This window comes from Mirounga leonina, unplaced genomic scaffold (genome assembly GCF_011800145.1).
Source record: "Mirounga leonina isolate KUSES-001 unplaced genomic scaffold, KU_Mleo_1.0 Mir_126, whole genome shotgun sequence".
NCBI lineage: Eukaryota > Metazoa > Chordata > Mammalia > Carnivora > Phocidae > Mirounga > Mirounga leonina.
In genome coordinates this window covers 21585048-21613020 of record NW_023270314.1, presented here as the reverse complement: position 1 = coordinate 21613020, position 27973 = coordinate 21585048, and the positions used below count along the sequence as shown (strand labels likewise).

The 27973-nt window shown below is 48.1% G+C and overlaps 2 protein-coding genes across 15 annotated transcripts in view; both read right to left on the bottom strand.

The window, feature by feature from the left end:
* Positions 1 to 397: 397 nt before the first annotated feature.
* On the bottom strand, positions 398 to 7373 carry STAC3 (SH3 and cysteine rich domain 3). Of its 3 annotated transcripts, XM_035002326.1 has the most exons (12): positions 7199 to 7373; positions 6388 to 6454; positions 5856 to 6123; positions 5303 to 5400; positions 5019 to 5091; positions 4021 to 4118; positions 2380 to 2446; positions 2145 to 2194; positions 1760 to 1845; positions 1533 to 1584; positions 1310 to 1447; positions 398 to 834 (listed from the first exon to the last, which is right to left on the bottom strand). In XM_035002326.1, exons 2-12 carry the CDS (start codon positions 6451 to 6453, stop codon positions 736 to 738), a joined length of 1095 nt encoding a protein of 364 aa, XP_034858217.1. In that variant the 5' UTR covers position 6454; positions 7199 to 7373; the 3' UTR covers positions 398 to 735. The 3 variants fall into 3 exon arrangements, with proteins under 3 accessions (XP_034858217.1, XP_034858218.1, XP_034858219.1); XM_035002327.1 differs by lacking the exon at positions 6388 to 6454 and having other exon boundaries at positions 7199 to 7287; XM_035002328.1 differs by lacking the exons at positions 5019 to 5091; positions 5856 to 6123; positions 6388 to 6454; positions 7199 to 7373.
* R3HDM2 (R3H domain containing 2) overlaps positions 7281 to 27973 on the bottom strand; it is a 160049-nt gene continuing 139356 nt past the window's right edge. For 6 of the 12 annotated variants that reach the window (XM_035002322.1, XM_035002317.1, XM_035002319.1 and 3 more), the window contains 10 exons: positions 22318 to 22560; positions 21654 to 21780; positions 21232 to 21392; positions 20602 to 20756; positions 19360 to 19460; positions 14022 to 14191; positions 13025 to 13172; positions 11600 to 11697; positions 11181 to 11265; positions 9365 to 10396 (listed from right to left, as the gene is read on the bottom strand). In XM_035002322.1, coding sequence (XP_034858213.1) covers positions 10056 to 10396; positions 11181 to 11265; positions 11600 to 11697; positions 13025 to 13172; positions 14022 to 14191; positions 19360 to 19460; positions 20602 to 20756; positions 21232 to 21392; positions 21654 to 21780; positions 22318 to 22560 — 1629 coding nt within the window. In that variant the 3' untranslated portion in view covers positions 9365 to 10055. Of the gene's footprint in view, positions 7400 to 8781; positions 8884 to 9364; positions 10397 to 11180; positions 11266 to 11599; positions 11698 to 13024; positions 13173 to 14021; positions 14192 to 19359; positions 19461 to 20601; positions 20757 to 21231; positions 21393 to 21653; positions 21781 to 22317; positions 22561 to 24475; positions 24578 to 27973 lie in introns of those variants that run through there. The other 6 variants (XM_035002313.1, XM_035002315.1, XM_035002316.1 and 3 more) reach the window with 3 other exon arrangements.

The window sequence follows — 27973 nt, the reverse complement described above, 5'->3', positions numbered from 1 at the left end:
TGTCTCAGGTTCTCTCCTTCCGCCCCCCCTTCCCCCCGCCCCGTCCCTCGCTCTCCAACCGAGATCTTGCATCGCCCCCTGGCGGCCTAGCTCGGCACTGAGCCAGGTTCCGAAATGTAAGGGGGGCTGCTCGCGGCTAAATCGCCAAGAGCTAGGGGGACCTACTCTGGTGCCAGGTCCTTCTAGACGCCGGGGCGCGGGGGCCTGACTGCAGTCAGGCTCCCCTTTCTTCACTGACAACAGAGGCCTCGCCTGGCGGACGCACCTGTCTCCTCACCTCCCACCGGCCTCAGCCCAGGTGGATGTCGGGTTACCTGATGCTAGTGAGGTGACATAGCTGGGGAGGATTCTCCACCGCTTCCCTCTACTCGGCCCCTAGTTAAAGAACAAACTTTTCTAACTTTTTTCAAAACTTTAATACATTCGCAGCGTTCGACAGTTCGCCTCCCACACCCCCGGGGCGCCTCCTAGTGGGGACGCGTTCTTTTTCCAGCTCGCGCGGGAGGGGCCTGAGGAGTTGCAGGTGAGGCTGCTCTGCCTAGCGGGTATCCAAGGCCCGAGGCCGGGGGAGGGGGGCGGGAACCAGTCCCTTCCTGGAAGCCCCGCCATGCTCCGCCGGGCTTTCCCACCCCTCCCCCATCCAGCATAGTTGCTTTCGCCCCTTTCCTCCCCAACCTCCACTGGGCCTGCCCAGAATGGGGCATGGGTATCTCCCGTCAGCAGGCTCCTGCACGCCTAAATCTCCTCCAGGAAGTCGGTGGGGAACAGCCCCACCTTGCGGCCGGTGTAGACCTTGACGTAGCCGCCGGCTTCATCTCCTTTCTGGACCACGATCTGAATGAAGGATTAAAGGTTTAGATAGGAGAGGGATTAAGGGAAAAGGTAGAAGAGGAGAGCAGGGGAGCCCGGATTCATGGAGGTCTATCCTAGCCCCATTAATGAGTTAAGATCTGCAAGGAGTATGGTTTGCCAAGGAACCCTGGGGCCTGGGGTTGGATTGGGGCGCCAGAGCTACCTGGTCCTTTATCTATCTATCTATCTATCTATCTATCTATCTATCTATCTATCTATCTATCTATCTATCTATCTATCTATCTATATTTATTTTATATATTTTAAAGATTTTATTTATTTATTTTAGAGAAAGAGAACACAAGCAGGAAGGGCAGAGGGAGAGAGAGAAAGAATCTCAGGTGACTCCACCCTAAGCATAGAGTCCACACAGGGCTCAATCTTCCCACCCTGAGATCACGAGCTGAGAAACCTAGAGGCGGTTGCTGAACCCACTGTGCCACCCAGGCACCCCTACCTGGTCTTTCTTGAGAGTGATCTGCCCTATTTCACGGTTTCCCACGAAGGATCTGGTCACACGATGCACACGCTCTCCAGACCGGACCCGAATGATGAAGTTTGGAGGGAAAAATCCAACCTTCTCCCCTATTTTCCCCTGGAGGAGATGGTAGGGAGAATCAGTCTCAGTCCGATTCTAAAGTCAAATGATGTCCCACCCTAGCCTCAGCCATTTCTCTTACCCGCCACCACTCCTCATTGGAGTCATCAATGACTGTGATCTTCTCTCCAGGCCTGGGAGAGGAAGGGAGAGGCCTCTGAGATTTAGGGGGTTTACTTACCTATCTGGCCCAGGTCCAGCCCCAACAGGCTCCAAGCCATGAGTGCCCCCTTTTCCTTTCCCATAGGGAGCCAGGCTCTCCCCTCTCCACTCCCGGTACACCCCCATCCCAGTCCTAAGGCCTCTCACGGGAAATCCAGATCGTCCTTCTCCAGGGCTTTGAACCGATACAGAGCCACAAAGTAATGAGACTGCTGGAAGCCAGGCTGCTTGTGCTGGGGGTGAAAGGAGGTGATGAGTCTCGGACTCCTCTGTCCCACATTGAGGGGCAGGAGTCCAAGGCAGGGGCATTCTCCAGACATACTACATTACAGCTCTCTTCCAGGTCCCTGAACTAAGAGGATTCTGTTGCGTGCATGCATGCTCACGCACATGTGTGTGAGGTGGTGGAGAAGGCAGGTTAAGGGTGATGGGAAGTCATGGAGTAAGTGTGAGCTTCTGCTGAGGCCATGAGTGGTGTCAGACCTGGGTTGGGGAGAGGACTGGGGTCCCTGCAGGGAGAAAGGAGTCTCACTTTGTCATCAGGTGTCTTCTTTTCAGCCTTCTTATTCCCTTCAGGGTTTCCTGGGATGGGAAACACCGACAAGTTGTCTCTAGCTTCTGGAGGGTAGCCCTCATTCTTTTACTCTTCTGTTGCAGAGCCTCTTTGATCTCCAAACCTGGCATGCCCTTTGGCCCTCCATCCCCTGTACCACAGCAGAGTCCCTGACCCTACTCCCTCTCTAGGGATGGAGGTGGGTGACACTCACCATCCTGGGGTTTGCCTTCCTCTGGTCTGGCAGACTCTGGCTCTTCTTCCATCATGGCTGCTAGAGGCTGGAGGGGGTACCAGAGTTAGGAAGATGCTCTCCTGGGAACCCACACTTGCCCTGGCTCTCCAGCCAGGCCAGCCAACTACAGAATAATAGGATCTCAGGTTTGGAAGAAGCCTTGGAGGAAATACCTAGTTCAACCACCAGCCTAATGCCTGAGCTTCCTGTAAAACACCCTGGCAGGTGGACCATCCACATTTGTGCTTGAATGTAGCTAATGACAAGAAACTCACTACCTTACAAAGTAAGCCCATGCCATTTGAGGGCAATTCCCTAAATTAAACCTATTCGGTCTCCCTGTAACTTTCAGTAATTGGTCCTGAATTGGCCTCTGGAGCAATATAGAACAAACATAGTCCCCTTAAAGATCTGAGGATAGCTGGTAAGTCCCTCCTGTCTTTTCTTCCTTAATTAATCCCTTTAAATCACTCCCTTCCCCATGATGCCGATTCCAGGATTTTTACTACATCTGTTCTTAAAAATACTCTAGTGTGTAAGAGAAAAATGGGCAGCACAGTTTTTATAATTCCCTTAAGAGAATAGAACCTGAGTGTGCTTGCCTTTCTGGAAGCAGTCAAATCCCATGGCTATGGCCTTGTAAATCATAGTTCATTCTACAGAAATCTCTTAATTTGTACCCAACCTCCATATCAACTACTCTGAGGCCAATCCCTAGTTCTGTTTTTGTATGGTTGATATTTTTGATCCAAGAACAGACATGTACATTTTTCCTTACAAAATTTCAAATTATTGGTTTTGGGCTTTTCTTCTAGTCCATAAGATATCTGAATATACTGTTCAGTGTATAAGTTTTCCTTCCTAGGTTTACCACAAACTTAAGGGATAATACCATTTATATTTTCATTTGCATCCGTGAGAAAAATCTCCATAGGTGAGGACCGAGGACCAAATCATGTTATAAGGTATCAGAAATCTCCCTCGAGCTAGACACTCCCTACAGGACCTGGATCCTTTGGGCACAGTCATTCATCCAATTTTAGGACTCCATCTAACTGTTAATCATATCAGTCCATCCTGGTGGTCCAGAAAGATGTAAGGATATGCTAACAAATTCTTTGCCAAACTGAATGCAAGTCTATGGCATTACCAATCTAGTAACTCTATTTCAAAAAGAAATGAAGTTGCTTTTGGCCGCTAGTCTGGGGCCTCAGTTTCCTCATCTATAGGATAAATGAGTTAGACTAGATGATATGCATGGACCCTTCATGGCTCTAGAATTCTGATTACTTGGCATGATAGGTTTGCTTCCCCAAATCCAAAAGTATGGCTCTTGCCTCTGTTGTCCAGCAATGCCGGGAGCCTGGGACCCAGACCTCAGTGGGGTATGGTACTTAATCTGACAATTCCAGAAGGGAGTTTCTGAAGAAAATACATGCTATGGCGGGAGTTCTCAACCTGAGGCCCTCTAATATTGCATGCAAAAATGTGTCTGTTGGGTTATGTGCGATTTTAGGGGAAGAGAATCCCTAGCTTCTATCAGTTTTCCAGAGAGGAGACAGGACCCACTGCTCAATGGAATTTCTCGGAGGGACCTCAGGAGGAAAATATGGTGCTCACATTTTTCTTATCTGCCTGGCCCTTCTTCCGTTCCTTGTTTGCCATGATCACCCCAGTGCGCAGGGTTTCAAACACAGGATCATTGTGATTGGCAGCAGCTAGTGGGAATGGGAAGAAGAAAGAAGCCATTACTGGGGAAGCAGAGAAAGAGCTGGAGGAAAGAGAGACCTAAGTAAGGGAGAGGTGGGGTCGAGTAGATGGATACATGCACGCATGTGTGTGTGTGTGTGTGTGTGTGTAATTAGGGTAGGGTCAGCTGGGCCTATCCAGGTCATCAATCTATAAAGAGCTCTAAAAACATCACTGGAAATGTAATGTGATGGAGAAAAATACCAGCACTGCTTCCAGGCAGAGCATTTTATGATGTTGGAAAGACAACCTTGCTACTAAGTTGCTTGGGAGTTGGGGGATGCTCACAATCACTATTCTCCTTCTAGGGAGAGTGGTCCTTTAACTGCTGGTTTTTTTGTTCCACTGAGTGGCATGTGCAAGCTGGGGTGCTGCCACCAGTGGGTTCTTCCTTTTTCCACCCATGCTCCTCATAAAGTTCAGCCTCTCCTCCAAATAAGCGTTGAGTAAATTGTCAACGAATTTGTAAGGGTTGCTGAATTATGAATCTGCCCAGGAAGCCCACAGCTCTTGGTCTAGCCCTGAGACTAGTATTACTCTGTAACAAGGAGGAGGACAGTCAAGAATCCTTGTTCTTGCTTAGAAATAGTTTTACAGAGGAAGAGCCCAGATTTTGAAGCTAGGCAGATGAAGGTTTCAGTCTTGTCTCGGTCTCCTGTTAGACATATAGAGCCCTTGCTAAATCTTATCTCCCTCAGCTATTAAAACAGGAATATTGACTCTGTATTCAAATTGGCTAAAATATTAGGTTTAGAGAGAACCATGGGAAACAGAATCTTTGTTTCAGAATTTAGCTTCCAAATCTAGAGGTGGTGCTGGACCCATCTCTAGGCTTGCCCTTTCCCTTGGGTCCCACATGGAGCACTTACAGAGATCTTTGACACAAGCGTACTGCTGGTTGCTGTAGAGTGGGGAGCTATAGGCCCGATGGAAACCAGGGGGCTGTAGGATGGGATGGGAGAAAGCATTAGAGACAGCAAGGTATGGCCCAGAACCCCATCTCTCCCATGAGTGCAGCCCCTTCTTAGAGTAAGAGATGGGCTGAGAAAGAAAAAGCAGGGAAATGGAAGTGATGACTTGGGAGGGACTGGAAGGGGGGTGCTGGCAACACGTCCCCTCCCTTCTACTTTCTCGCTTCCCAGAGCCTACTCACGATCTTGCCGAAGCATCTCTGCATCTCCACATAGGACTGACAGTGTTCATGGATGTTAGTTTTGCAGTTCTTACAGCGGAGCCCAAATTTGTTGTTGACTTGGGAGAGGGAAGAACATTTGGGTGAGGTTCTTGATTTCCCCTTCCCTTTGTACCAGTGCTGCTACTCTAGCTCTCAGGTCCCTTTTCGGTCTAGGACCCAATACTCTCAGTTTCTAATAGTGTTGTTTTTATTTTTTAAAGATTATCTATTTGAGAGAGAGAGTGCACAAGCAGGGAAGGAACAGAGGGAGAGGGACAAGCAGTTCCCTGCTGAGCACAGAGCCCTATGGGCTCGAACTCAAGACCCTGAGATTGCAACCTGAGCTGAAATCAAGAGTCGGATGCTTAACTGACTGAGCCCCCCAGGCGCCCCTCTAATAGTGTTTTCTTAAAGCCACCTCTTGCCCCAGCCTGCCTGCTATACAAATGCTCCTCTCCTGAGCCTGTACCCCCCACCCCCCCCACCCCCCGCCTCCAACATCACACTCTCTCCACTTCCCTTCGTGACTCACGCACAATCATCCGGGCACAGACATCACAGAACTTGGGCTTCTTGAAGAAGTGATCTTTGAATTTGTGAGGCTTGTCATTGACAAGCTTAGGAGGTTCTGGGGGTGGTTCCTCCTCCTCCTCCTCTTCTTCCTCCTCTTCCTCATAGATGTAGTAGATGGGCCCACCCCCAGCTCCCACTGCCTCCCCATTGGCCTGGGGCTCTGGGGGAAGCTCCATCTCCTTTGTCCCCGGAGGCTCCTTCCTGAATAACTGCTTCAGCCGCTGTAGCTGAGGGTGGGGATGGGGGAGGGGAGGAAACCCAAAGTTAAAAGAACTGTCATACTCTCTACAGCAGGTAAGGCTGAAGCTAACTAAACATTTTTCTAGCGTGGGCAAGGGGCACACCCCAGGATTAGGAGATATTGGGGGCTGCAGGTGCTGGCTAGCATTCCGACGATGGATGAGTCACATACAAGTGAGATCAATTCAAACATTCAAGGGCTGCGGTGGCTTCCCAGCTCCCCACACCGGTGATCACAGGTCCAGACTCACCCTACTTTGCCGAGTCTTTGCTGGCAAGGAGGGCTTAGGGGACTCCAGCACCTCCTTTTCTGTCATCCTGCAAGAGGTTGGACCCCACTATGAAATCTAATCCCTGCCATTCTTCCCTGTCCTTGTCCCTGTCCTAATTCCTGTCCCTCACCGTAGGGTGGTCCTTGAATGGGAGACTTTGGGAGAAATTTGGTTAAACAGAAATCCTTTCACAGGCTTATCGACAGAAAGATTCCATGGAGGCCCAGAGAAAAGCGCAACAGACCAAAGAACTTCCCAACCGGTTCCTCAAACTGATGCACATCCTTCCCTGCCCTACGGGGCCACCCGAGTTTCCAGCCCCAACACAGTGCTCAAAGCTGCATGGTTTAGGGATTTTCCTAGTTTGTTTCTCCTGGGAATCTGTGGGCAAGAGAGATGTGACACACATCTTCCCAGATCCCCTTTCTTCAAGAGGTTTAATGTGTGTGTCCAGAAGCATGCTTGGAGGGATGGGCTGGGGACATTTGTTCACCCCAGCCCCTTTCTTGAGTCCCGGGGGCCCAGGGCCTAGTTCCCAGCCTGCTTCAGTCCTCAGCTATTTTAAGTTTTCAGAGTAAGATGAGCCTTTCCTTCCCTTACTACTCCATTCCCTTGACACCACCCCCACCCCACCCTCCAATCCTAGCTCTTGTCCTGGAGTCGTAATTTCACTCCTAAAACCCTAACTACTCACAGGCAAGAGAGGAACGAAGACACTGAATAGGCTACAGATTGGGGAATCTGCGGGGAGCAGTTCTGGCAATGGGCAGAGGATGAAGAGGCAACTTACGTTTGGGATTCCCTAAGTCAGTCCACAGTCTGTGGAGGGAAGAGGGAGCCCCTGGGGTCTTGATGGTGGTGCTGGGGGAAGACTGGTCCTCTTCCTTGGGGGCTAAGCCCCCCCAGTACCCTCTGTACTCACACCGGCTACCCAGACGTTATTTGTAGCCTCCCAGTCGCTCGCCTTGGTGTCAGAGCTGAAATGACAGGGCTGGAGGAAAGTGGACAGCTGAGCGACACAGCTGACACAGAGAAATTGGACACGGGGAGGTCTGGGCTGGGCTGGACCCTAATTCCTCCCATCCCCCAGAGCTACTATACCCTGGTTTTTTATCTATGGTGTACAGGTCAGTTCTAGCTAAATTCAAGAAGGGACAGTGTCTGTTCATGCTGCATACTCATTTAGGTGATTTTGGATGACTGAAGGTAAAGATGAAATTGTAAACAGCTTTCCCCAAGGTCCAAACACCTCTCCAATTCTACCTTCCCTGGACCTACTTTAGGAACTAGCTTTTGATTTTTTAGCCATTGTCTTTCCTGCGGCCATGTGTTTTTACTCCCTTAAACATTGATCTACCTCTACCTCAAACCTTTAGGAAGGAAAGGGCCGGGAACTGGTGAAGAAAGGAGAATTTCAGTTCTCAGAGGCCTCCTATCAGCCAGACTAGATTGCATCCTTATCCATGGATAGTTGGAGGGGTACCTCGCTGCCATCCTGAAAGGGAGTGAAGAACATGCATAGTACTGCTTTATTCCCTCCAGTGCCCCCAGGAACATCCCCCCACCCCCTTTCTAAAATCTTGTCCTCAGGGTGAAGGGAAATCTAAGAGCTACTGAAAAAATCCAGGCTGGGACTTCTGTCTGAGGGACTCTGGGGGAGTGTGGGTCTGATGGTCAGGGTAGAGATGGTCTCGTTCCCACTGGACAGAAGACAATAGCTACCACACGGTGGGGGCGGGTTATCTTCTCTAAGTAATGTCGGTCTCCCCACAAGGACTGCAAACTTTTGGAGGTAAGATAGCCATGCCCCACACTTGCGAAATCATTTGGATTCCCTGATTCCATCTCCCTCATCTGATGCCCTGGTATATGAACTTATGGGTCAGTGAGGTATCTGGCATTCTTATCTCGCAGGGATGCAGCCTTCTCCTACTCTGGACTGTGACATGGCTGAAAGAGAAGACACTCCCATCTCGGAGGACAGCCATTTGGATGTGGTCATGTAGTGCTGCTTTATCCCTTGTATCTGTAAGAAGTAAAGGATTACATTGGAGGTTGGGTCAGACAAGCCTCAGAGGAGCCTGGCTAGAGATACTGCTACCCAAACCCAAGAGATTTCCAGGGTCATTGCTTTGTCATTTCTGTCACTACTCTTTTTCTTTCTTTAAGGGGTGGGTGAGATTGAATAGGGGCTGCTGGATGGCTCTTAATGGCCCTGGTCTGACAGGCTGCACAACAGGGCTAGCTTTGAGAAGCTGCAGAGTGAGGAAAAGCTCCGTCCATGCGGGGTAGGGAATGTCTGCTTTTCACCTTTCTTCAGTTGCATAGGACAAGGACTGCTGAGCATGCCTGGATAATATGGCATCTTGGCACTGCAAGTTCAACTGATGTAGCTTTTATTATAACATCCACTTCTGTTCTGCTACGCAACATTCAATGGCTTTTGTATTAAAGACAGGCCCAAGTCCTCCAGCCCTGAAACGTTTTCAGAAGATCAGATTCTGGACACGTATGAGGCCACCATCTCAACCCAGTTTTGGACCTCACTCACCCCTCCCCAGACAGCCGTGAGGACCCTAAATGAGTATCACAGAATTAACATAGTGGAAGGAACCTCAGAGGTAAGCTAGTTAGTCCAAGTCTCTTATTTTACTAATAAGGACTCAGAGGTCTGGAGTTGAGAATGGATGTGTTTGATGAAACCACACTTACTGGGAGTTGGGAGTTGGGAGAGCCCAGAATAAAGGTCCCATTGGAGACCCAGCCACCTGTCCGAATATTATGTCCAAGGAGGAGAATGGGATGAGGGAATAGTGTTAGGAAGGTATGTGTGCATATGCTAGGGAAAGCCATCCCAACCTATATGAGATCCCTCCAACAGCTGTGGAACTGTACCTACCCAGGACCTCCAACCCCCACCCATACCAGGGCAGCAACAGAGAAACAGGGACTGACGTCCAGTGACAGATTTTTTTTTTTTATATTTAAAAACAAAATCAACCTCCCCCCAAGTAACCCCCCAAACAAACAAAAAATCAGATTAAATAAAATTTACAGTGAATATACCCAGCAAACATCTGTATGTGCAATTAAATACTGTCTGTTACTGCGGCACGAACCTCAAACAAACAATATACAAGTGTTCTGGGAGGTGGGGGGAGGCCCAAGTTTTAACTCTTTGGGGTTTGGGGAGACAAGATGGGGGAAGTGAGAGAAAGGGGAAATCAATTTTGCTTTTCTTAATTCTGTCCATATAAATATATTCATAAAGACCAGAAATGAAAAGGGAGCTTGGGATGGTAAGGAGATCGAATAGGGGAGTGTGGGACCCTCCCAATTCTACCTGACCAAAAAAATATGAAAAAAATTAATTTCATGGTGGGAGAAGAGATAAAAAATGACAGAAGAGGATGGGAAGGAGAGGGAAGCAAGGGGGGCCAACCAGGGGAAAATGAGGGGACCCATGGCAGGGGAGCAAGGAGGAGTCCAGTGCCAGTGTGTCTGTTCCATCTTCATCCCCACTGTCTCAGGCTCCAGTTCAGTGTCTGTCACCTTCCTTTCTGCCTCTGTCTGTGATCTGTCAGGATCCCTCGACCCCCTCCACCCTGCCCCCACCCCTACTGTGCCGGTCCCTTCCCCTCCTCCGTTTATTGGGAGCTGGCTCGCTCCAGGATCCTCAGGTCATAGTTCTTTTTGGCCACTCGAAGTTTGAAGCGACTCACAGAGTTGTTGAGGCGAAGAGAGGCATTCTGGGCAGCCAGGGGGCTGGGAAACACAGCCACGATGGTGTACAAGGCAGCGAGGTCCGCGTGGCGGCCATTCTCAGCAGTCCCACTGTTGTCCCCCCCGCCCCCGCCAGGCAGCCCCTGAGCATCTTTGAGCCATTGGATCTTGGCGCCAGACATGGCAAGCTGAGTGAAGAGTTTGTCCGCCTCGGTCCGAGTGATGCCCTCAGGGAGATCTGTCACCTCCAGCACCCGGCCCAGGACTGAAAGGGGAGGAGAGAGGACATGGTTGTGAGAAGAATAGCAAGCAGGCAGCAGAGAAGTCTGCAGCTGACCCAAGTCTATAGACGGCGTCCTCAAAAGCCTGGCCTTGCCCACTTGGCCCATTCCTCCTTCCCCAAATCAATGCAACACCCCACCATCTAGGCAGCTAGGAGAAACAAAAAAACCTTTTTCTTCTCTTAGACTAAGAAGAAACTGGGGGTCAGAATCCCAGATTTCTTCAGATCTGGAGACCTACACCTCAGTTCTTGTGCCAAGTCAGTAGCCCAATCTGAAATATATCCCACAGTCGTCCCCTTCCCAGAGATCCCTCTTCCTTCTCATCTAGGGAAGTCCATTTCCCTGCCTTTCCTTGTTTAGCAAACCACTCCAAGTAAGGGTAATGCTTAGTGGGGAAGGCCTGCAGGGGGGTTACTCCCCCATGTTCTCTTGTCAAGCTTCTCCTAAAGGACTAGGAAGACTACCAAGGCAGACATCCTAGATTAGGGTCAGGACCACTCTCATAAGACTCTCCTGTTAATAGGCTCAGCATCCCCCGCCACTGTGTTATACTCAGTTTTTCCCATCGCCTTTCCCAGGACCTGAAATGGCCTGATAAGGAGGACTGAGATGCTTCAATTCTCCAGTTTCTCCTTGCTCTTGAGTACAGAAGGGTCCTATTTCTACTCCCCACCCTAAGCTGGCTTTTCTCACTCCTCCTGGGCTGGTAATGCAGGCTGGAGGGGTGAGCACCTTCTCTTGGGGATTCAGCATTTTGTCACTCACCAACATCTGTTGTCCCCAGGTCAGTGGAGGCAGATTTGAGTGCTTGTCTCTTGCTCCGGTTTCCATGCTTCAATCCACTCTGTCCCTTCAACATTTGAAAGATAACTCTCATCCCAGGTAAACAACATTGACTGCCTTGCATCCTAATGTCTGTCTGAAAGATTAAGGAGCAGCACCCAACCCTGAGGATCCTGCCCCACCAGGCAGGCAGACTGGCCAGAGTGGCCACTGAGAAACAGAGTCCTTCCCCCTTGGCACTGGGGTCAGGTGGGAAGAATGAGTATGCTAGAAGGGTAAGGCCCCTCCCACTTTATTCATTCTCACTGTGCTATCTCCCCGGTCTACCCCACTGGTTGAGGTGGATGGCTCAGAGCTAGGGGCCTGGATGAGAAGAGGGGTCTGTTGGTGGACACCCTTACCTGGTGTACCGTGTAAGTCGACTGGCCATGGAGCAAGGGAGGGCAGATAGACAGATTATACTGTAATGGCTGGCCCAAGAGGGAGTAGCGCCCATCACCTAGGGAGGAAAAACAGATGGTTTTCTGGGAGTTAGAACTTCATGATATGACTTTTATGGGGGCTCTGGAGATAGATGACAACAATGCATACTTTTCCCACTTTTTCTATGATAGGAGTGCCCATGTGCCTGACTGAAAAGTTGTCTCTCTTCCTAAACTCCTTGGCTCTCGGCCTAGGTATTTCAGGCAAATGGGGCTTTTAGGTTCCCTCACCCTTGAAGAAGGGCTCTGTCCACTGCAGATGAAAGGCCCTGGAGGAAACCTACAGACCCTTATAAATGTTTTTCATTCATTCATTCATTCATTCATTTATTCATTTCCTTCCTTCCTTCCTTCCCTCCCTTCCTCCCTCTCTCTCTCTCTTTCTTTTTAAGTAATCTCTATGCCCAACATGGAGCTTGAGCTCACAACCCTGAGATCAAGAGTCACATGCTTTACCGACTGAGCCAGGCTGGTTCCCCTAATTTCTTACATAGATTCTCCGACCCCAAACCTAGGGCTCAAGTTTCTAACTCCTGTTGAGTGGCAATACAGTGAGTGGGTAAGAGCACAGGCTTAGAGCCAAACCGCCGAGGTTCAAATCCTGGCTCTGTTACTGGAAATGAGAGGTTGGGTACATTTTCCTTCATCAGTGTTGAAGGTTGAGTGAATACAAGACACAGAAAGCACTTATAGTAATGCTTTGTACACAGTAAGCACCATAAATGTTACTTTATTGTTGATAAATGTTAGATTTCAGAGCACTTTAGTTTTTAAACCATATTCTCATCTGATTTTTAATACTGCTTGTGACAGCCAAGGCAGAAACAGATAATATTATTTCCATCTTATATGTGATTAATCCCATTTTATAGATTTGGAAACTGAGGCCTTGTTCCAAGGTTAAGTAACATGCTCAACATCACAAAGCTAATTAGTGGTAGAACGTGAACTTTAACCCAAGTCTTTCAACCCAACTCCACTGTCCTCTCTTCTAAAACCACACTGTTTCTGACACAGCCCCATAGTCTCAGCCCTCAGACTCAGTACTGATGAGTTAAACTCTTAGGTTCGTTAGAAAGTTTCTTTCCTGGGTTCACAGTCCCTGACCTTGTAGACTTGGTAGTAAATACTAAATATGTAAAGGAGGTCTGCAGTAAGCTGACTATGGGCAGCACTAAAGAGGGGCAGGTGTCCTTGGCCTAAACAGGGATATTAAAGGAAGAGTTGGCTCCGAGAGCTGGATGACCAGGCCACACTGGTTTCCTGCCTATTGCTACCATCTGGATCTTCCCACTTGGGAATGGGCTGTGAAGGGCAGCAGCCAGCCCTAATCTAACCCCTTACCCTGTGCTGGACCCCCAGGCCTGGGGAACTGTGTGAGGACAGGAAGGGGACTGAGTCCTGTGCAGACACTGCTGAGGCTGGTGACAGGAGAGGGTGCTGGAGACTGGGTAGGAGACGTGACAGGGCTGCTGCTCATCTGAGTGTTGGCCTGTGGGAGAGAGGAGCACACATCATATGTACACCAAACATGACCCTCTGGATATTCCTATGGCTTGGCTTAAAATTCACCTCGCTCAGAAAACTTCTCTTGCAGAACTCTGTCAAAGTCAGACTGCTCCTTCCAACAGCCCCCTTAGTCCCTAATTAATTTATATTAATTAATTAATGTATTTAGTTAAAAGATTTATTTATTTTAGAGAGAGACAGAGTGAGCGTTGGCGGGGTGGGGGGCGAGGAGCAGAGGGAGAAGGACAGGGAGAGAAGTACAGAATTTCAAGGCAGACTCCCTGCTGAGCTCAGAGCCCCACGACCCTGAGATCATGACCTGAGCCAAAATCAAGAGTCGGACGCTTAATGGACTGAGTCACCCAGGTGCCCCAATTTGTATTATTTTAACATCCACTTTTTTTTTTTTTAAGATTTTATTTATTTATTTGAGAGAGAGAGAATGAGAGACAGAGAGCACGAGAGGGAGGAGGGTCAGAGGGAGAAGCAGACTCCCCACCGAGCAGGGAGCCCAATGCGGGACTCGATCCCGGGACTCCAGGATCATGACCTGAGCCGAAGGCAGTCGCTTAACCAACTGAGCCACCCAGGTGCCCTAACATCCACTTTTTGACATAGTGTTTTAAGTATTCTCTTGGCATTTCCAAGTATGTGTCCCTTAGATCTTAGGTTCCTTGAAAGCAGATACTCTCCTCTATCTCTTATGATTCCCCCCTGAAGAGTGCCCATGGAAAGACAAGTAGAAGAGGCTGCTCAGTCAATGGCAAAGATTATTCCCCGAGAAAAATCTGGTCTCCTCCTTGCCAAGATAATGTTGGGCTGCAGCACTCACCTGGGGGCTACTGTCAGGATTGTATAGGTCTCCAGGTTTCTGCCCACGCTGGTCCATGCTGTAATATTTACAGTGACTCCACTGGACCATGGATGGGTTCTGGGGGGGCTGGGGTCCATTAGGGACATTCAGCTGCATGACCACCACACCTGGTCCAGAAGGTGACACTCCTGAGTGGCAGGAAGAAAGGGATCAGTTGTGAATTCAGACTATATTTTGACCTTCCAACTAACCCTGAGTGTGAAAGCCAGTAAGCAATCAACCCACTCGCCTCAGGGTCACTTAAACTGTGTCTTGCCAGGAATCTGAGATAGTTGCTGATTTAGTGTGACTCCCCTCTCCCCAAACTAGTGAAAGTTTGAGTGGAAGAGACATGGGTCCCAGATGCCAATGCTCTCGTGGCCTTGACCTGGTGAGGGGTGCCTGGTATGCTTGGCAGAAAACTACTCCATTTGTCAAAATCAGGTATTACCAAATGCCCAGGTCAGATTGCTTAACTGTCTGGGCATGGTACAGGTCCCAGCCTGGGGCTTGGGCCAGGGCCGTAGGCACGTGCAGGCTTTTCTGGTAATGGCTGCAGATAGGTCAGCGATCTCTCTGGTTGCTCTGGAGATGAATGCACACAGCTTCCCTAAGCCAGGCCAGGAAGCACTTGAATTGGGAATGGCATGGAGCTGTACGTCACATTCAGGAAATGACAAATAATTCAAGGTGCTGAGGCACAGGGGTTGTGTAGGGGAAGTGGGAGATGAGATATGTTCATTCATTTATTCAGCATTTATTGAACATTTACTAGGTGCCAGTTCCTATGCTGGGCACTGGGTGTACAACAAACAAAAGTGGTCCTTGCCCTTGCGGGATGGACAGTCTATCGGGGAGTCACACATTAAGCAAACAGCTGGTGTCAGAATTTGAAGCACGTTCTCGTAAGGGCCTTTATCCTGTAGGTGTTGGGAACAGAACTTCAGAGAGCTAATTCAAGAGGCCGGAAGTAAAATGGCTGAAGAGAGGGAGGGACCAGAGGCAGAAACATGAATTGGAAAGCCTCTACAGAAAAAAGAACGAGGAGGTTTTGAATTAGAGCAGTGACGGCGGGAATCGAGTGGGAGGGTCAGACTCTCTGAAGGTTTCGCTGACAGGTTCAGGTGACTGGATGTGAGCCTGAGGTTTTAGCACAAACAACCATGGGTAGCCTTACCCTCTCACAGGCCGGGGGCAGCGAAGAGCTCAATGTGGAAGAACATTAAGTCCTGAATCTTCCTCATGGTGAAAGGCAAGGTAAGGGATCAGGGAGAAGCAGTCTGAACGACAGTCCCTGCTGGAAGGGATGGGCAGGAGCTCTGCTTCCCCACAGGGGACTGTCCAGCCTGAGCATTTGCTCCTGACCTCTCAGGCTAGATCTCCGTTGAGGGACAGGCTGAGTCCGTGTGTGTGTGGTGGGAGAGAAACGGGACGGGGGTGGCTAGCGCGAAAACCTGCCACAGTGCTGCCGTTGTCACGGCTCGGTGCTCTGAGGTTGCCACTGGCTGCCGCCGTCACATTGCTTCCTGGGACGGGAAATGCTGCAGCCTCTGCCCTGGGCACCGGTCATGCTGGGAAGTGAGCGTGACTGCTTTTCTCAGGTAGCGCCAGTCAAAGGGAAGGAAAAGCAGCAGCAGGAGGCCTCAGAGGGCAGCTTGGGAGACACAGCATCTGTCGTACCCTATTCTCCAGTCAATTTGTGGCCCCCACCCTCTGGGGTCCATCTAATCAGAGAGCACAAATACTCAGAGTGACAGGCTCGCCTCTCCCCATCCTCTGCCACAGGGGACAGGGTATTCGTCAGCATGGCTTGTGGAAGGGCCACCAGAAAATCAAATAGCTGTGGAGTGTCATACATTTAACAACTCCCCCCTTACTATAGCTGCTCTGGGCATTTTCTTTCCCCATCCAAAGAGCCCCACCTGCTCCAACATCCTCTTCCAACAAAATTACAATTGACCTTATTCAAACACCTCATTGCTACCCGAGGGGGCCAACGCAAAAATAATCAAATCTACGGCTTTCTAGAAGGCAGCTCATAATCTGAGCCTAGTGCCTCAGGCCAGGAAAGGATGGGGGGGACATGTGAGTGTGTAGGGTGTGGGCATTTAAGGAAAATGGTGGAAGCTCTTTCTAATATCAACATGTAGCCATAAGGAGCTATTAGAGGGCTCAAGGGGAGGGGGAAAGAGAACAAAGTCCTCATATTATTTTCTCTGATCCCGACAAAAACAAAGCCAGGGTTTTCAGTCCCAGCCTTGGTCCTCCCCACACTGAGCCCTCCCCCGCTGGCCTGGCGCATTGTTCCTTCACTCAGCCGGGACACAGAGCACTACGCTGATGAGCTGATTTTTATGCTTCTCTTCCTCAAGCCGAAAGCAGGTGGCATCCGTTAATAGCTAAACTGTCGCTACTTCTTAATGGATGTGGCAATAAAAAAAAAAAAGAAAGAAAGAAAAGAGAAGAGAAGAGAAAAACCACCCCACTACCCAGGGACAGCAGTTCCATATAATCAGGTTGGGGAAAGGGGCCTCGGTTGAAGCGGGAAGGGGGAGAGGGGGGTTGAATAAGGAAATCAATTTCAGCCTGAAAGTTCTGAAAGGAGAGGGGACGTGTGAATGGCTTTTTAAGTGGCATCATTAAACCGGGGCAGAAAGGTCGATTGGGCAGAGCAAACCGCATAAATACAAACAGATGACATTTATGTCTAGCAGAATTGGTTTTTGTTTAGTTTTTTTTTTTTTTTTTTAAATCTCTGAGGTAGAAGACTGATAAGACTTCTTCCTTACCACCAGGAATCAAATCTACGGAAAGGAATGTCCAGAGAAATAATATCCGCAGGAATCTTTCCCATATTACAGGATACAATCCAACAGTATCTTAGTGTTCTTCCCCTTTTTTGGTGAAGGAAAGTTGTATCCTTACGGAGTGGGAGAGAAAAGTGTTCGTTTCTGCTTTGGAATCCCCTCAGCTACAAAATGAGCCAGTAAGTATGTGAGAGGCTATTTCTGTATATACGTCACTCTGGCCATGGTGCTGTGTCACAGTGAGCTGGGAGTCTGTGTATATGTATCACTGCCATTTCACATCTGTGTGCATCTTCCCCAGACACGCACTTCTGGAGTAACCTCAAGGGACCTGTGGGCCATCATTTTAGTGGGAAGAAAAGTATTTCCTGGGGTTATAGTGCTGTCTAATAGCACAGTGGAGGAATTAAGGTCTAGGCCTGGGGGTAAACTGGACAACTACAAAAATGTATTAATAAGCCAGAACAGTTGTTCCAGGAACAGCCAATCTTAATCCCTGCCTTTATTTTTGGAAAAGTGACCATGTTGCTACATGGAAGAAGGGCGGGTGACTGTCCTCTGAAGGTGATAGCAGCCCTTGTGGGCTATGCTGGCTTTCTCTCCTCCCAATAAAGGGCAAACTGGAAAGGAAGGAAGAAGCAGCACTTGTTTTTTTCCTTCCAGCTCCTCTTATATTCCCATGAGCAGAGACTGAAGACTTAAAATCAATGATATGGTGAATATGGTCTCTTAGGTGACACAGCTGGAACATAGGGTCCCATCACCTAGGAAGAGTACAAGGGATCAGTCAGAGAAGTCTAGAATCAATCAATCAGGGAAGCTTGGAAGAAAAGACATATAACAGGAAATTCCAAAGAAGTAAGGGAACTAGATGATGAAGAGGGCTTCCTCCATTTCTATTGATTTGGGAAGAGCACAGATGATCTCCTTCTAATCCCAGGCCAGACCTCCAGTGCTGCCAACGTTCAGAACAATAGCTGTTCCAGTTTGCTTAACCTAGCACTAAGTCCAGAGTAGGTAGTGAAAAATTCTTCTCACTTGCTTTGTTTCTAAGACCTTGTACTTGAAGATGAAGAGATACAACCACAGAGACCCAATACATACACTGAGATACCACTAAGGATTCACATAAAAATGCACATACAAGTATACCCATATGCACATGCACACACTTGTTTTAACAAACAGGAGAGAAAATGCCCTGCAGGAGCAAGAACCACCAGAGGCTACAGTGGTTCTTGGAGCTGGTTTCTACAATTTCCATATCCCACTGGGAATTTCAAGGTCAAGTGCCCCCGGCGGACAGTAGGAGAAACAGCTAGAGAGACCAGTAATGTAATAAAGGGTAAAGGCTGTTGAATTTAAAACCTCTCAGCCTGTGAGAAAGCCATGTTTGGTCTGGATGAAGGGAGAAGTCATTGCTCCTTGAAGGTAAGAACTGATCATGTCTTATGAGCAAGATTAATTCTGGAATCCATTCCACAGCATCTAACACAGAGTGCAAAAACTCCTAGGTGAAAATCTTATTTCTAAAATGGGGAAAACTGTCAAAATATTTCCCTCTCACCAGAAGAGGGCACTCTGATATTCCCACAACAGAGGGAAATGGGGATGGCTGGAGACTGCATTAAGACGTCCTCCACTGGAGAACCCCCGAAGTTGCTTTAGCTGCAGTGTAATGCTGTGCCAGGGTGAGGTGAAAGGGCGACAAACAAGGGTAGCTGTACTTGGTGTGTTGGGAGAATTCCTGGCAAAGGCAGAAAGTGAGACGCTGCATGGCATCAGCCTATTCACGGGACAGCTGCCCCTTCAAAGCAAGCCTTTAGCTATTGAACATGATAGCCATTTATTTCCCACTGGAGGGAAAGGAACAGAGTACAGAGACCTGTTGGAAGTATGATATTGAGGGTGCAGGATGGTTATGAAAAGGCAAAAGACCCAAGTTCAAGGTCTAGGATCGTGACCTCAGGCAAGTCATTTATCCTCTTTGAGTCTTAAATCTTGTCTTCACAGAGTTGTGCTGAGAATTAAAATGATACAATGTATGTGAGCACATACGAAAAACTGCCAAACAAATCTAAGATATGACTTAAAAAGCATTTTATCAGCCTCCCTCACACTCCCAACAGAAAAGTAAAGCTGTCTATAGGAAGAATGAGTGCAGGAGACAGAGGTAAGCACTTCATGTCTCAAAGGCATGTGAGTGGTGAGCGTAATGCTGGATACAGGGAGGAAAAAAAAAATAAGAAAGAAAGAAAACAAGGAACCCAATCAAGGATGTGGCTTCCCAGGGATGGAGATAGGGCAACCAGCCTTACCTCTCAAGAGGTCAACTTCAGCACCCCTGGAAAACACCAGTCAGGACTCTGATCTTTCCTCGTGGTGGTGTTACAGCTGGGGACAGAGCCAATCCCTGAACCCTCTTGTCATTCCCAGCTCTAGAGCACAAATCCTTCAGCAGTGTTTGCTCTTGCCGGTACCCAACACCTCCCAATTCTTTATCCTCTTACCTGAGTACTGCTGTGGCATCTGTGGTGGACTGCAAGGAGAGGGAGACTGAGGCATCTGGTACTGCTCAGAGCCGGGAGGTTGCAGAAACCCCACAGAAGGGCTGGGGGATGGAGAAGAGAGTAGTGTTAAAGTGGGAGAGGGAGGAGCACAGCTCCTGGCAAACAGCTGCTGCTTGCCGGGCCTCCCCTGTGGGAAGCAGAGGCAGCAGCCAGTCATTCCCAGACCAATTTGCCATGCAATTTCTAAAATCACTCATCAGTTCAAAGTTAATTATATATATTTGTACTTGATCATCTTTCAATTAGGAAGCTGCTAATCAGTGCTACAGATGGAATGTTAGTGACACAGGCTCTTTCTTCCCAACAGTGTTGAAACACCAGACACATACACGTGCGCACACACACACACACACGTTCTGAGAAACACGAAGTGCCAGAAACAGGCACACAGTGCCAGAGAGAGATGGATAAAACAGAACTAAGGAGATGTCTGATTTAGGATATTTACACAATGGCAAACAGAGTTACCTAAAGACAAAGGGGGAATCCCCGCCCCAATACTCAAGATAACATGGAGACATACACACAAAAAGAGAAGTAAACATACACACTTCAAGCAACACAGAAATACATACAAGTAGGCCCAGACTTGACTTCTAGTTCCAGCTCTACTTCTAACTAGCTGGTTGACTTTGGGTAAGTTTCTTAATCTCCCTAGCTGGAATTTTCTCATTTATAAAAGGGAGAAAAATAAAATAAGGGGAGTGGACTAAATATTTCTAAGGTGGCTTCTACCTCTAAAATTCTATCAGCTATGACATATACTAATATATATATAAATAGACATACAGAAATAGACCATCTGAGATTCATCCATGGATATAAACAGAGGTACATAGGAAAATTTACATATATATGTATATATACATATATATATACACTCCAAATTGCTTCTTTTAATGATGAGCAGTCTCTATCCCATAATTCTAAATCCCATTGATAAGAAAAACAAAACACTGGGGACATCATAAAGCCTCTGTCTCTGGAGTACGAATTTTTTTCTGCTGATGAGCTCTTATTCAAATGTCAAAACAACAAGGAGAAAAGAAGAATGAACTCCCTCACATTCTACCTGCTTTAGGGCACCACTGGAATCTTTACCCCTGTCTTTCTTTTCTTAGGTCAGTGGAAAGCTGCTGAAGGTCTATGGGAGATGTGCCCCGACTCTCTGGGAGTCCTCACCTCGTACCGTTCTGCTGAGCCGGTGGGATCACGCTGTAGTACACCGGTACGCCCCCTGCTGGGAGGCCCCCTTGCACAGATTGGCTCGCAGGGACCAGCATGGGTTGCTGGAAAGGCGGCTGGACCACATTTTGCGAGTCATTACCCACTGGGACCTGGGTAGAGATAAGAAGAGAATGACCACTTGTACTCCCAATGAGCTCATCCAGAGAATGGCCAAATAAGTCATCACTACACCAGGACACTGACTTCCTTCCCTACCTGTAGAGACTCCTCCTACTCTCCTCATCTGCCTAAATAAAATGTGTACAGAGCTTTCTGCACTTCCCTCTTCTCCAAACACCTCTCTCGGGCATCTGATGTAGAGAAAGGAGCCTGACTTCCTTTAGATCCTACTTTTCTGGGCCATATACTCATTTGCATGGCTGAATAAAGACCAAACAATTTAAATAAAGACAATCTTCTCAGACTCTCTGGGCTTTCTCTCAGAGGAAAAACACCTACAAATTCTAGGGGGAAAGTGAACAGTATTTTAGTGTTGGAGTTGTCACACTGGATGATGTGGGAGACTGTCTTCCTTTTCCTCATCCCAAGGACTGGGTGATCTTTCCCAGTGCAGAATGCACCCACTTGGTAAGAAGGCAGTGGAGTGTACTGAACCACCAGGCCTTGCATCTGGCCCCCCATGCTGCTCCTCTGGTTGCTGAGCAGGCCCTGGTTCTGTGGCTGCTGGACCCCAATCATGCCTTGGTAAGCCGCCTGCTGCTGGTTAGGCATCATGGGCTGTAAACCTAGGGACGGGCAAGGCAGAAAAGATATTAGCATGGTCTCAATAATGTTTAGGAGGTTACACTCTCTCAGTAATTTTCCTTCTCCTGTCTATTTTACCTTTTCTTTTTCTGGAGATCCTGGGTCCCTCTTGGAACTAATCATTCCTGTTGCCTTTTTTTTTTTTTTTTTAACAAGGAAGGTACTTCTCTCTGAGAAAGAGAGGGCACCTTCCACTGCCCTTCCTCTATTTACTGCCTCCCTACCCCAGCAGTTCCTCTTACCAGGCTGCTGGGATGGCTGAGGCAGCTGTTGACCACGTTGGGGGCTGTAGGCCACCGGGTGAGAGAGAGGTCGATATTGCTGGTTGGAGTTAGGATACTGTCCAGGGGCATAGTAAGAAACCTGGATCTATGGTGAGAGGAAACAGATATGTGAGAGGCTCCCTTAAATTCAACCCCAACATCCCCAACTATTAAATGCATCAGGGTATGGGTGCTTGGGTGGCTTAGTCAGTTAAGCATCTGACTCTTGATTTCAGCTCAAGTCATGATCTCAGGGTTGTGAGATCGAACCCTGAATTGGGCTCTGCGCTCAGCAAAGAGTCGGCTTGAGATTCTTTCTCTCCCTCTACCTCACCCCCCTCCCCAAATAAATAAATATTTAAATCCATAAATGCATCAGGGTCAAAGGCCAGAAATCTGTAAATAGAGATGTCTGGACCTGCAATTGCAGCATTAATATACAAGTTTGAAACAGAACAGGAATGATTTATGTTATGCAGAAGGATGACCTTCTGACTAGAAAGACAACTCTCAAGTGCAAGGTGGGGAAATGGAAGTGGGGACAGGTATCTCCTCTGATCTATCTAAACTAGACGAAGGAAGGAGGATTATAACAGTGGACAAATTGAATTAGTAATTTAAGCTGGGAGCCCATGCTGCTCACCTGTTGAGGGGGCTGCATATAGCCCTGGGGCGGCAGGACTTGCTGAGTAGGTGGCGCATGGCTAGAAGGGGAATAGTTGGACGTGGGGAGGGGCTGTCCCGTAGAAGCCATGATGAAGCTAGTCTGCTGAGGATGCTGGGAGATAAGTGGGGGCTGGAACAGAGCTGAGGATGGGTCAGCTGCTTCAGTAGAACCTTGGCGGCTAAGGCTCATTTGTCCAAAGGGGTTGCTGAGGTCATCTGCCTGTTGAGACAGCAAGGGAGACTTGAGGACTCAGGTCATATCAAGCCCCCTGTATCTGGCTTCAACACAAAGACAGATAGACAGAAATAGCAACCCTCTCTACAGCCTTCTTTACTTACACCAGTTTGGGATACTCCTGCATCCATTCCCTGGGAGGCACTTTTTAGCCCTAAGCCTCTAACATGTGGTGTTTTAAACTGCTGTGAACTACGGGCGCCTGACTGGCTCAGTCTCTGGAGCATGTGACTCTTGATCTCAGGGTTGTGAGTTCGAGCCCCACATTGGGTGTAGAGATATTTAAAAATAAAACTTAAAAAAAAATTGCTATTAACTGAACAGGTGTTTGAAGCCTAACTCCAGAATCAGACTCCTCACCACATATGAGATAACAATGGCCACTGTGACTATGACCTCTATCAGAATTAGTCTTGGAGAGATGGGAGCAACAACACAACTTTCTGTATATATAGAAAAGACAGGACAAACTAATTAGGGCTAAAAAAAAAAAAAAGATTGTAAGTCCTTCTCCATTTCCTGTCTTCCTCATGTCTCCAACCATACAAAAGGCTCTATGTTGCCATAGATCCTGTTTTTATAATAAAGGACCTAGATAACACCTTGAGTGGACTAGGGATGGCTAGGTTCATGTGGCTCCCCAGCTCTGCCTATGTAGCGGAAGGACTGGTGGGCTTCCCCTCCTGCTGCTTATCTCCTTATTCCCTCCTCTCGAGGTCATTTCCACCTCTGTTCTCTGACACTTGCCTAGAGTTCTCCTGCCCTTCAGGAACCAATTCCAATTCTCACCTCTGAAAGGAGGCCAGGCTGAGTGGCTGAGCTGGAGGGCAAGGAGAGTGACAGGCTAGTCTGTAATTGCCTCCTCTCTCAGCTCTCTTCTCTAAGCAGCAAGAGGGATGGATGGTGTTCCGCCTCTCACTTATATGATGATAGGTCAGAATTTGTTAGCCTCCCCGTTTCTTCTGCTTCCTGGATGGTAATTCTCTCTCTCTCTCTCTCTCTCACACACACACACACACGCACGCACACGCACACGCTAGAGCAGGACTTCTTATGAAAAACAAACTAGTAGAAACAAAAGACAATGCTTTCCTGTGGTTTCACTTAATTTTCAGGAATCTGATCTTCAAGTTAGCTGTTTTGCTACCTTAGTGGGCAGGAATAGATGACAAGAGGACTGGACTGCAGATTATTCTGAGGTCCACATTCCAGAGCTTTTCAGAATGGAGATGAGAGTTGGAAGGAAAGAGGGGATTCCAGTGAAAAATCAGACTATGTGATTCACACACACACACAACCAGGGCTCTCATAACCATGATAGGAGTTATCAACTATGAGGTAAATCAGGTCTTCCCAGGATTTGTAGTCAGGGTACAAACAATTGAAACAGCATGTTCTATGCAGTGGAAGTGGCTATTTTTAATATAAAATAACACAGTAAGACAGAGGAACATTTTAAGTTTTTACCAGTAATGGCAGAGAAATCTGCAATTGTGTTTTTATCTTCGAAGGAAATTATAGAAAACCATCCTATACAGGATAAACTGGGTTCTGGGAGTTCATACCTGTCCAGAAAGGAGATGAGATGAAGGATGCACACAGAAGAGCGATGAGGAGCCCAGGTTAGAGCCAACATCCAATTTTGTCCCCCTCCTGAAACTCAGGGGAATTCAGTGCTCCTCTCTGTCTTATATTTAGGCATCTTTGATGCCTGAAATGCTGTGACGAGGCCACTAGAATGGACTATAGCTCAGCCTGTGCTAGCCCTTTGCTCAAGAAGAAACACCTTTTAACACGGCCTTCCAGAAAGTGCAACTGCTTTGTCCCAGATGGACCCCACAGACATACCACAGATACAGGCCACACATGGACATTACAAAAAGGGGAACGGAGTTTATACCATGTTGTACTGCTGGGGCGGAGAGACTGGCAGAAGGACTTGGGGACAGGAGCCTGGAGAGAACTGAACAGGCTGCGGAGAGGGCTGCAGAGCCGGGACTGGCTGTGGACCAGCAGAGAGGCATGTGGACAGGGAAGAAAAAAGGGAGGTACAGGGAGAGGAAGGGGGAGGGGAGCAGAGGCGGGGAGGGAAAGGGGAGGAACAACAAGGTTAATCATAAAAAAAAAAAAATGTCACATGAATAGCGAGGCTGCTGAGCAGACTAGAGAGCAAGCCCTAGATAGCTTGCGGCTTCTGCATCTCTGACAAATAAGCAATCTCTCCTATGAGGAGAGACCCATGGCAGCGCACACTCCACCCCGTTAGCTACTCAGAGCTCAGCAGCTGTTGTGAGCAATCTTAGGACTCTCAGAGCCAGTGTCTGCAGCCTGATTCCAAACACAGCTTTTCCCAAAGCATTTTTTCTGAACACACGATTCCTGGGGAGCATGATCGTAACCCTCCTTGAATGCCCACTTGAGCAGGGATTCCTGCTTCTGTAGGAGAGGTTATCCAAGGTCTGGCTCAGCTTTCCCAGCCAAGCCCCTGATTTCACACCACAGCTCTCCTGGAGGAAGTGTTCATTCACAAGGATCGTCTCCCTCCCGAGGGTAGGGAAGGAAAAAACAGCCAGTCCACGCCTGGTTCCACCTACTTCCTCCTGCTTCATGATTGTTCTGTGCTCCTCCAGGCTGTGAGGGCAGTATGAAAAATGCCCCCATAAGCAAACAGGGAGGGATTTGGAATAAAATATAAATAGCTTCACTGTAGCTTTTGTTCCTTCAGTCCCTCCACTAGCCTCAAGCAGGAAGATTTGTTTATGAGGAACATGATGTGTTCTAAAGCAACTAATGGGAAGTTCTTTTTTCTCTCTCTTTTTCTCCTCCAGCCATTTCAATCACCTCTCCTGGAGAATCGGTTCTCCTGCCATAGCCCCTGGTGGTAGATGGGGTGGGAGAAAGGAGAGAGGCTAGGAAGGCCGGGGGGGGGGGGGGGGGGGGATGGATACCATTTATATACACCGTCTCATTTACATACGTATCTCATTACAGACTCTCAATAATCCATAGGGAGAGGTGATAACTTGTATTTGCAGTTAGGATAGTAAGGCTCAGAGGAATTCAATCACACGTGCAGGAGCACACAGCTAATGCAGCTGAGCTGGGATGGGAACCTACCTCTACCTCACACATATTCTTCTACTCCACTCTGACAGTAGGGAGCAGGCAAAGGAAGAAGTTAAACAGAATTATACAAACATGTTTTTGTTTGTATGATTCTCCTCCCTCCTTTCAAATTTAGAAGTATGGGGTCCCAAGGTGTCAATATCATCTCTTGGCATATACCTCTGGGGAGACCCTTTCACAAAGGGGACTAATAGTTCTGGAGGCAGAATCCGGGAATTAGGAGCCCTCCAAAACAGAGAATGCTCCTGTTACCTGGATTAAATAAAATATAAGTCATCTTGGTTAGGAAAAAGTTACTGAGAATCCACTGCGTGACCTTGGGGGAGATGTTGCAGCACCTGTGATAAACTTCCAGCTCTCCTGGCATACCCAGTGTCTGTGAGCCATTTCAAATATAACTGTTGCCCAGGCTGCTCTGCATGAGCTACTTGTGCTGGTAGCTTTTAAACCCATTTTCTATTATCCTAATCCTTTTCTTTCTCTTGGGGGAGGATCTGCTGTGCTTCAGGTCTTATATCCTCTGGAGGGGGAGGGGTAGCCATAGGTATAGCTGCCTGTTTCTTCACATTTGTGAGTTCTGAGGAAAAAGGGGGAAGAAATGATGCTCTCTTAGGCCTCTTCCTACTGAGGAAGGGTAGTGGTAAAAGTAGGTGTCTCCATGCTATTTTTAAGTTCTTCCACCACTATCCTCAGCTACAGTTCTCAAAGAATCTCAAACTCCAGGGCTAGGGAACTTTGTAAAACCATGGGGAAGCCAAACACTGGCCCTGAGGGCTTTGACTGCCACCTGCTGGTGAATTTAGATCACTGGCTCCTGGTTGCCTGACTAGACTCCCAGAGGGCTCCTCCTCAAGAGGTCCACGCCACCTTAGGTAAATAGGGCAAAAGGTAGCCACTGGTCCTTTAATCCTCAGCCTCATCCGTTGGTTTCATGTGTTCTACTGACACATGACAGGGAGGTCTGCTCTGCCATCAGAAGCCTGCCAAGAAGGGAAAGTTTAGCACAGTTTAGCCATCACTGTCCCCAGGCCTGTTGCAAATGCCTCTTGCTACAAATTTCTGAGGGAACAGAATCTCTGTAACGAATAATGCTCCTCTGTCTCCAATTTACAGGTCCTAACCTAGTACTGGACATCTTGCAGGAGATCAGTCAATACCCATGACCTATCCACTGACCCTCGTGATCCAGAAGCAGGGCCAGAATGAGTAAAAGTTTGGGATTTAGGGCCAGTCACCCAGACACTCTAAAATTCTTTCAGCCCCAAATGGTTATTCTTGTTATCTCTTTATTCTCTTCCCACTCTTGTTGTCTGTTTCTAGATATGGATGGATGGAAGGAGGAGGCAGATGAAGACCAAGAAGGAGAAAAGGGAGCAAAACTACATTAAATTACACACATCCTAGAAAATGCAAACAAATACTGGGACCGTAGACAAGTGAGGGACGCACAGAAACACAGTAGAGATAGCCAGAAAGAGAGAGAGGCATACCCACTTATAGGTCTGAATGAAGACCCATCAGGGAAAGCACATACACATGTCACACTTCAGTATGGAGCGAGGTAAGCTGGTAAGAATGGGACTTAATGAGGTAGATGGTGGTAGAACCAGAACAAAAGTCAGGACTATAGAGAAACTGATTTAGGGGCCAAGATAAAGGCCTGGAATGATCTGCATGTAGGTTACATTAAGACACAAAGCAGGGAAGCAGGGTGTCCCAGATCATCAAAATATCAGAATGGGGTAGTATTGGCCACCCTTCCCCACTCGTTCCTGGGGAATGAGTGTCTGCGATTTGCTTGTTCTACCTACAGAAGAGACAGATCTGAGGCCAAGCTGCACTAATAGAGCACAGAGGTGAGGGAGCCTGGGAGCTGAAATGAGAAAAACTGCAGCAGCAGAGTGCAGACATGGGCTTCCCGACTAGCAGAGAGCGCCACCAGAGATACTCCAGGACAGAGGATGGGCTCCACTCATGGGCAGCTCTACTCATGGAAAAAAGAGTAAGTGAAGACCTCAGCACAGCTCTCCTCAGAGTATTAAGGAGACTTAAGCCTAGAACGCTAACGTTCCAGTTTAGAATAGGGACTGATTCTGATGCTGATGACTTGCATGACCTCCACAGAAACAAAACTTCACCAAAACCCTACTTGGTATCAACCTCTATCAGTCCAGCAACACAAGGAGAAAGAGCTCTTTTCTGGCACGGGAAACAAAGACAACTTTGGGAGGGTTTGTGCCTTATGGCATATGTATGGCAGGGGTCTTGAGTA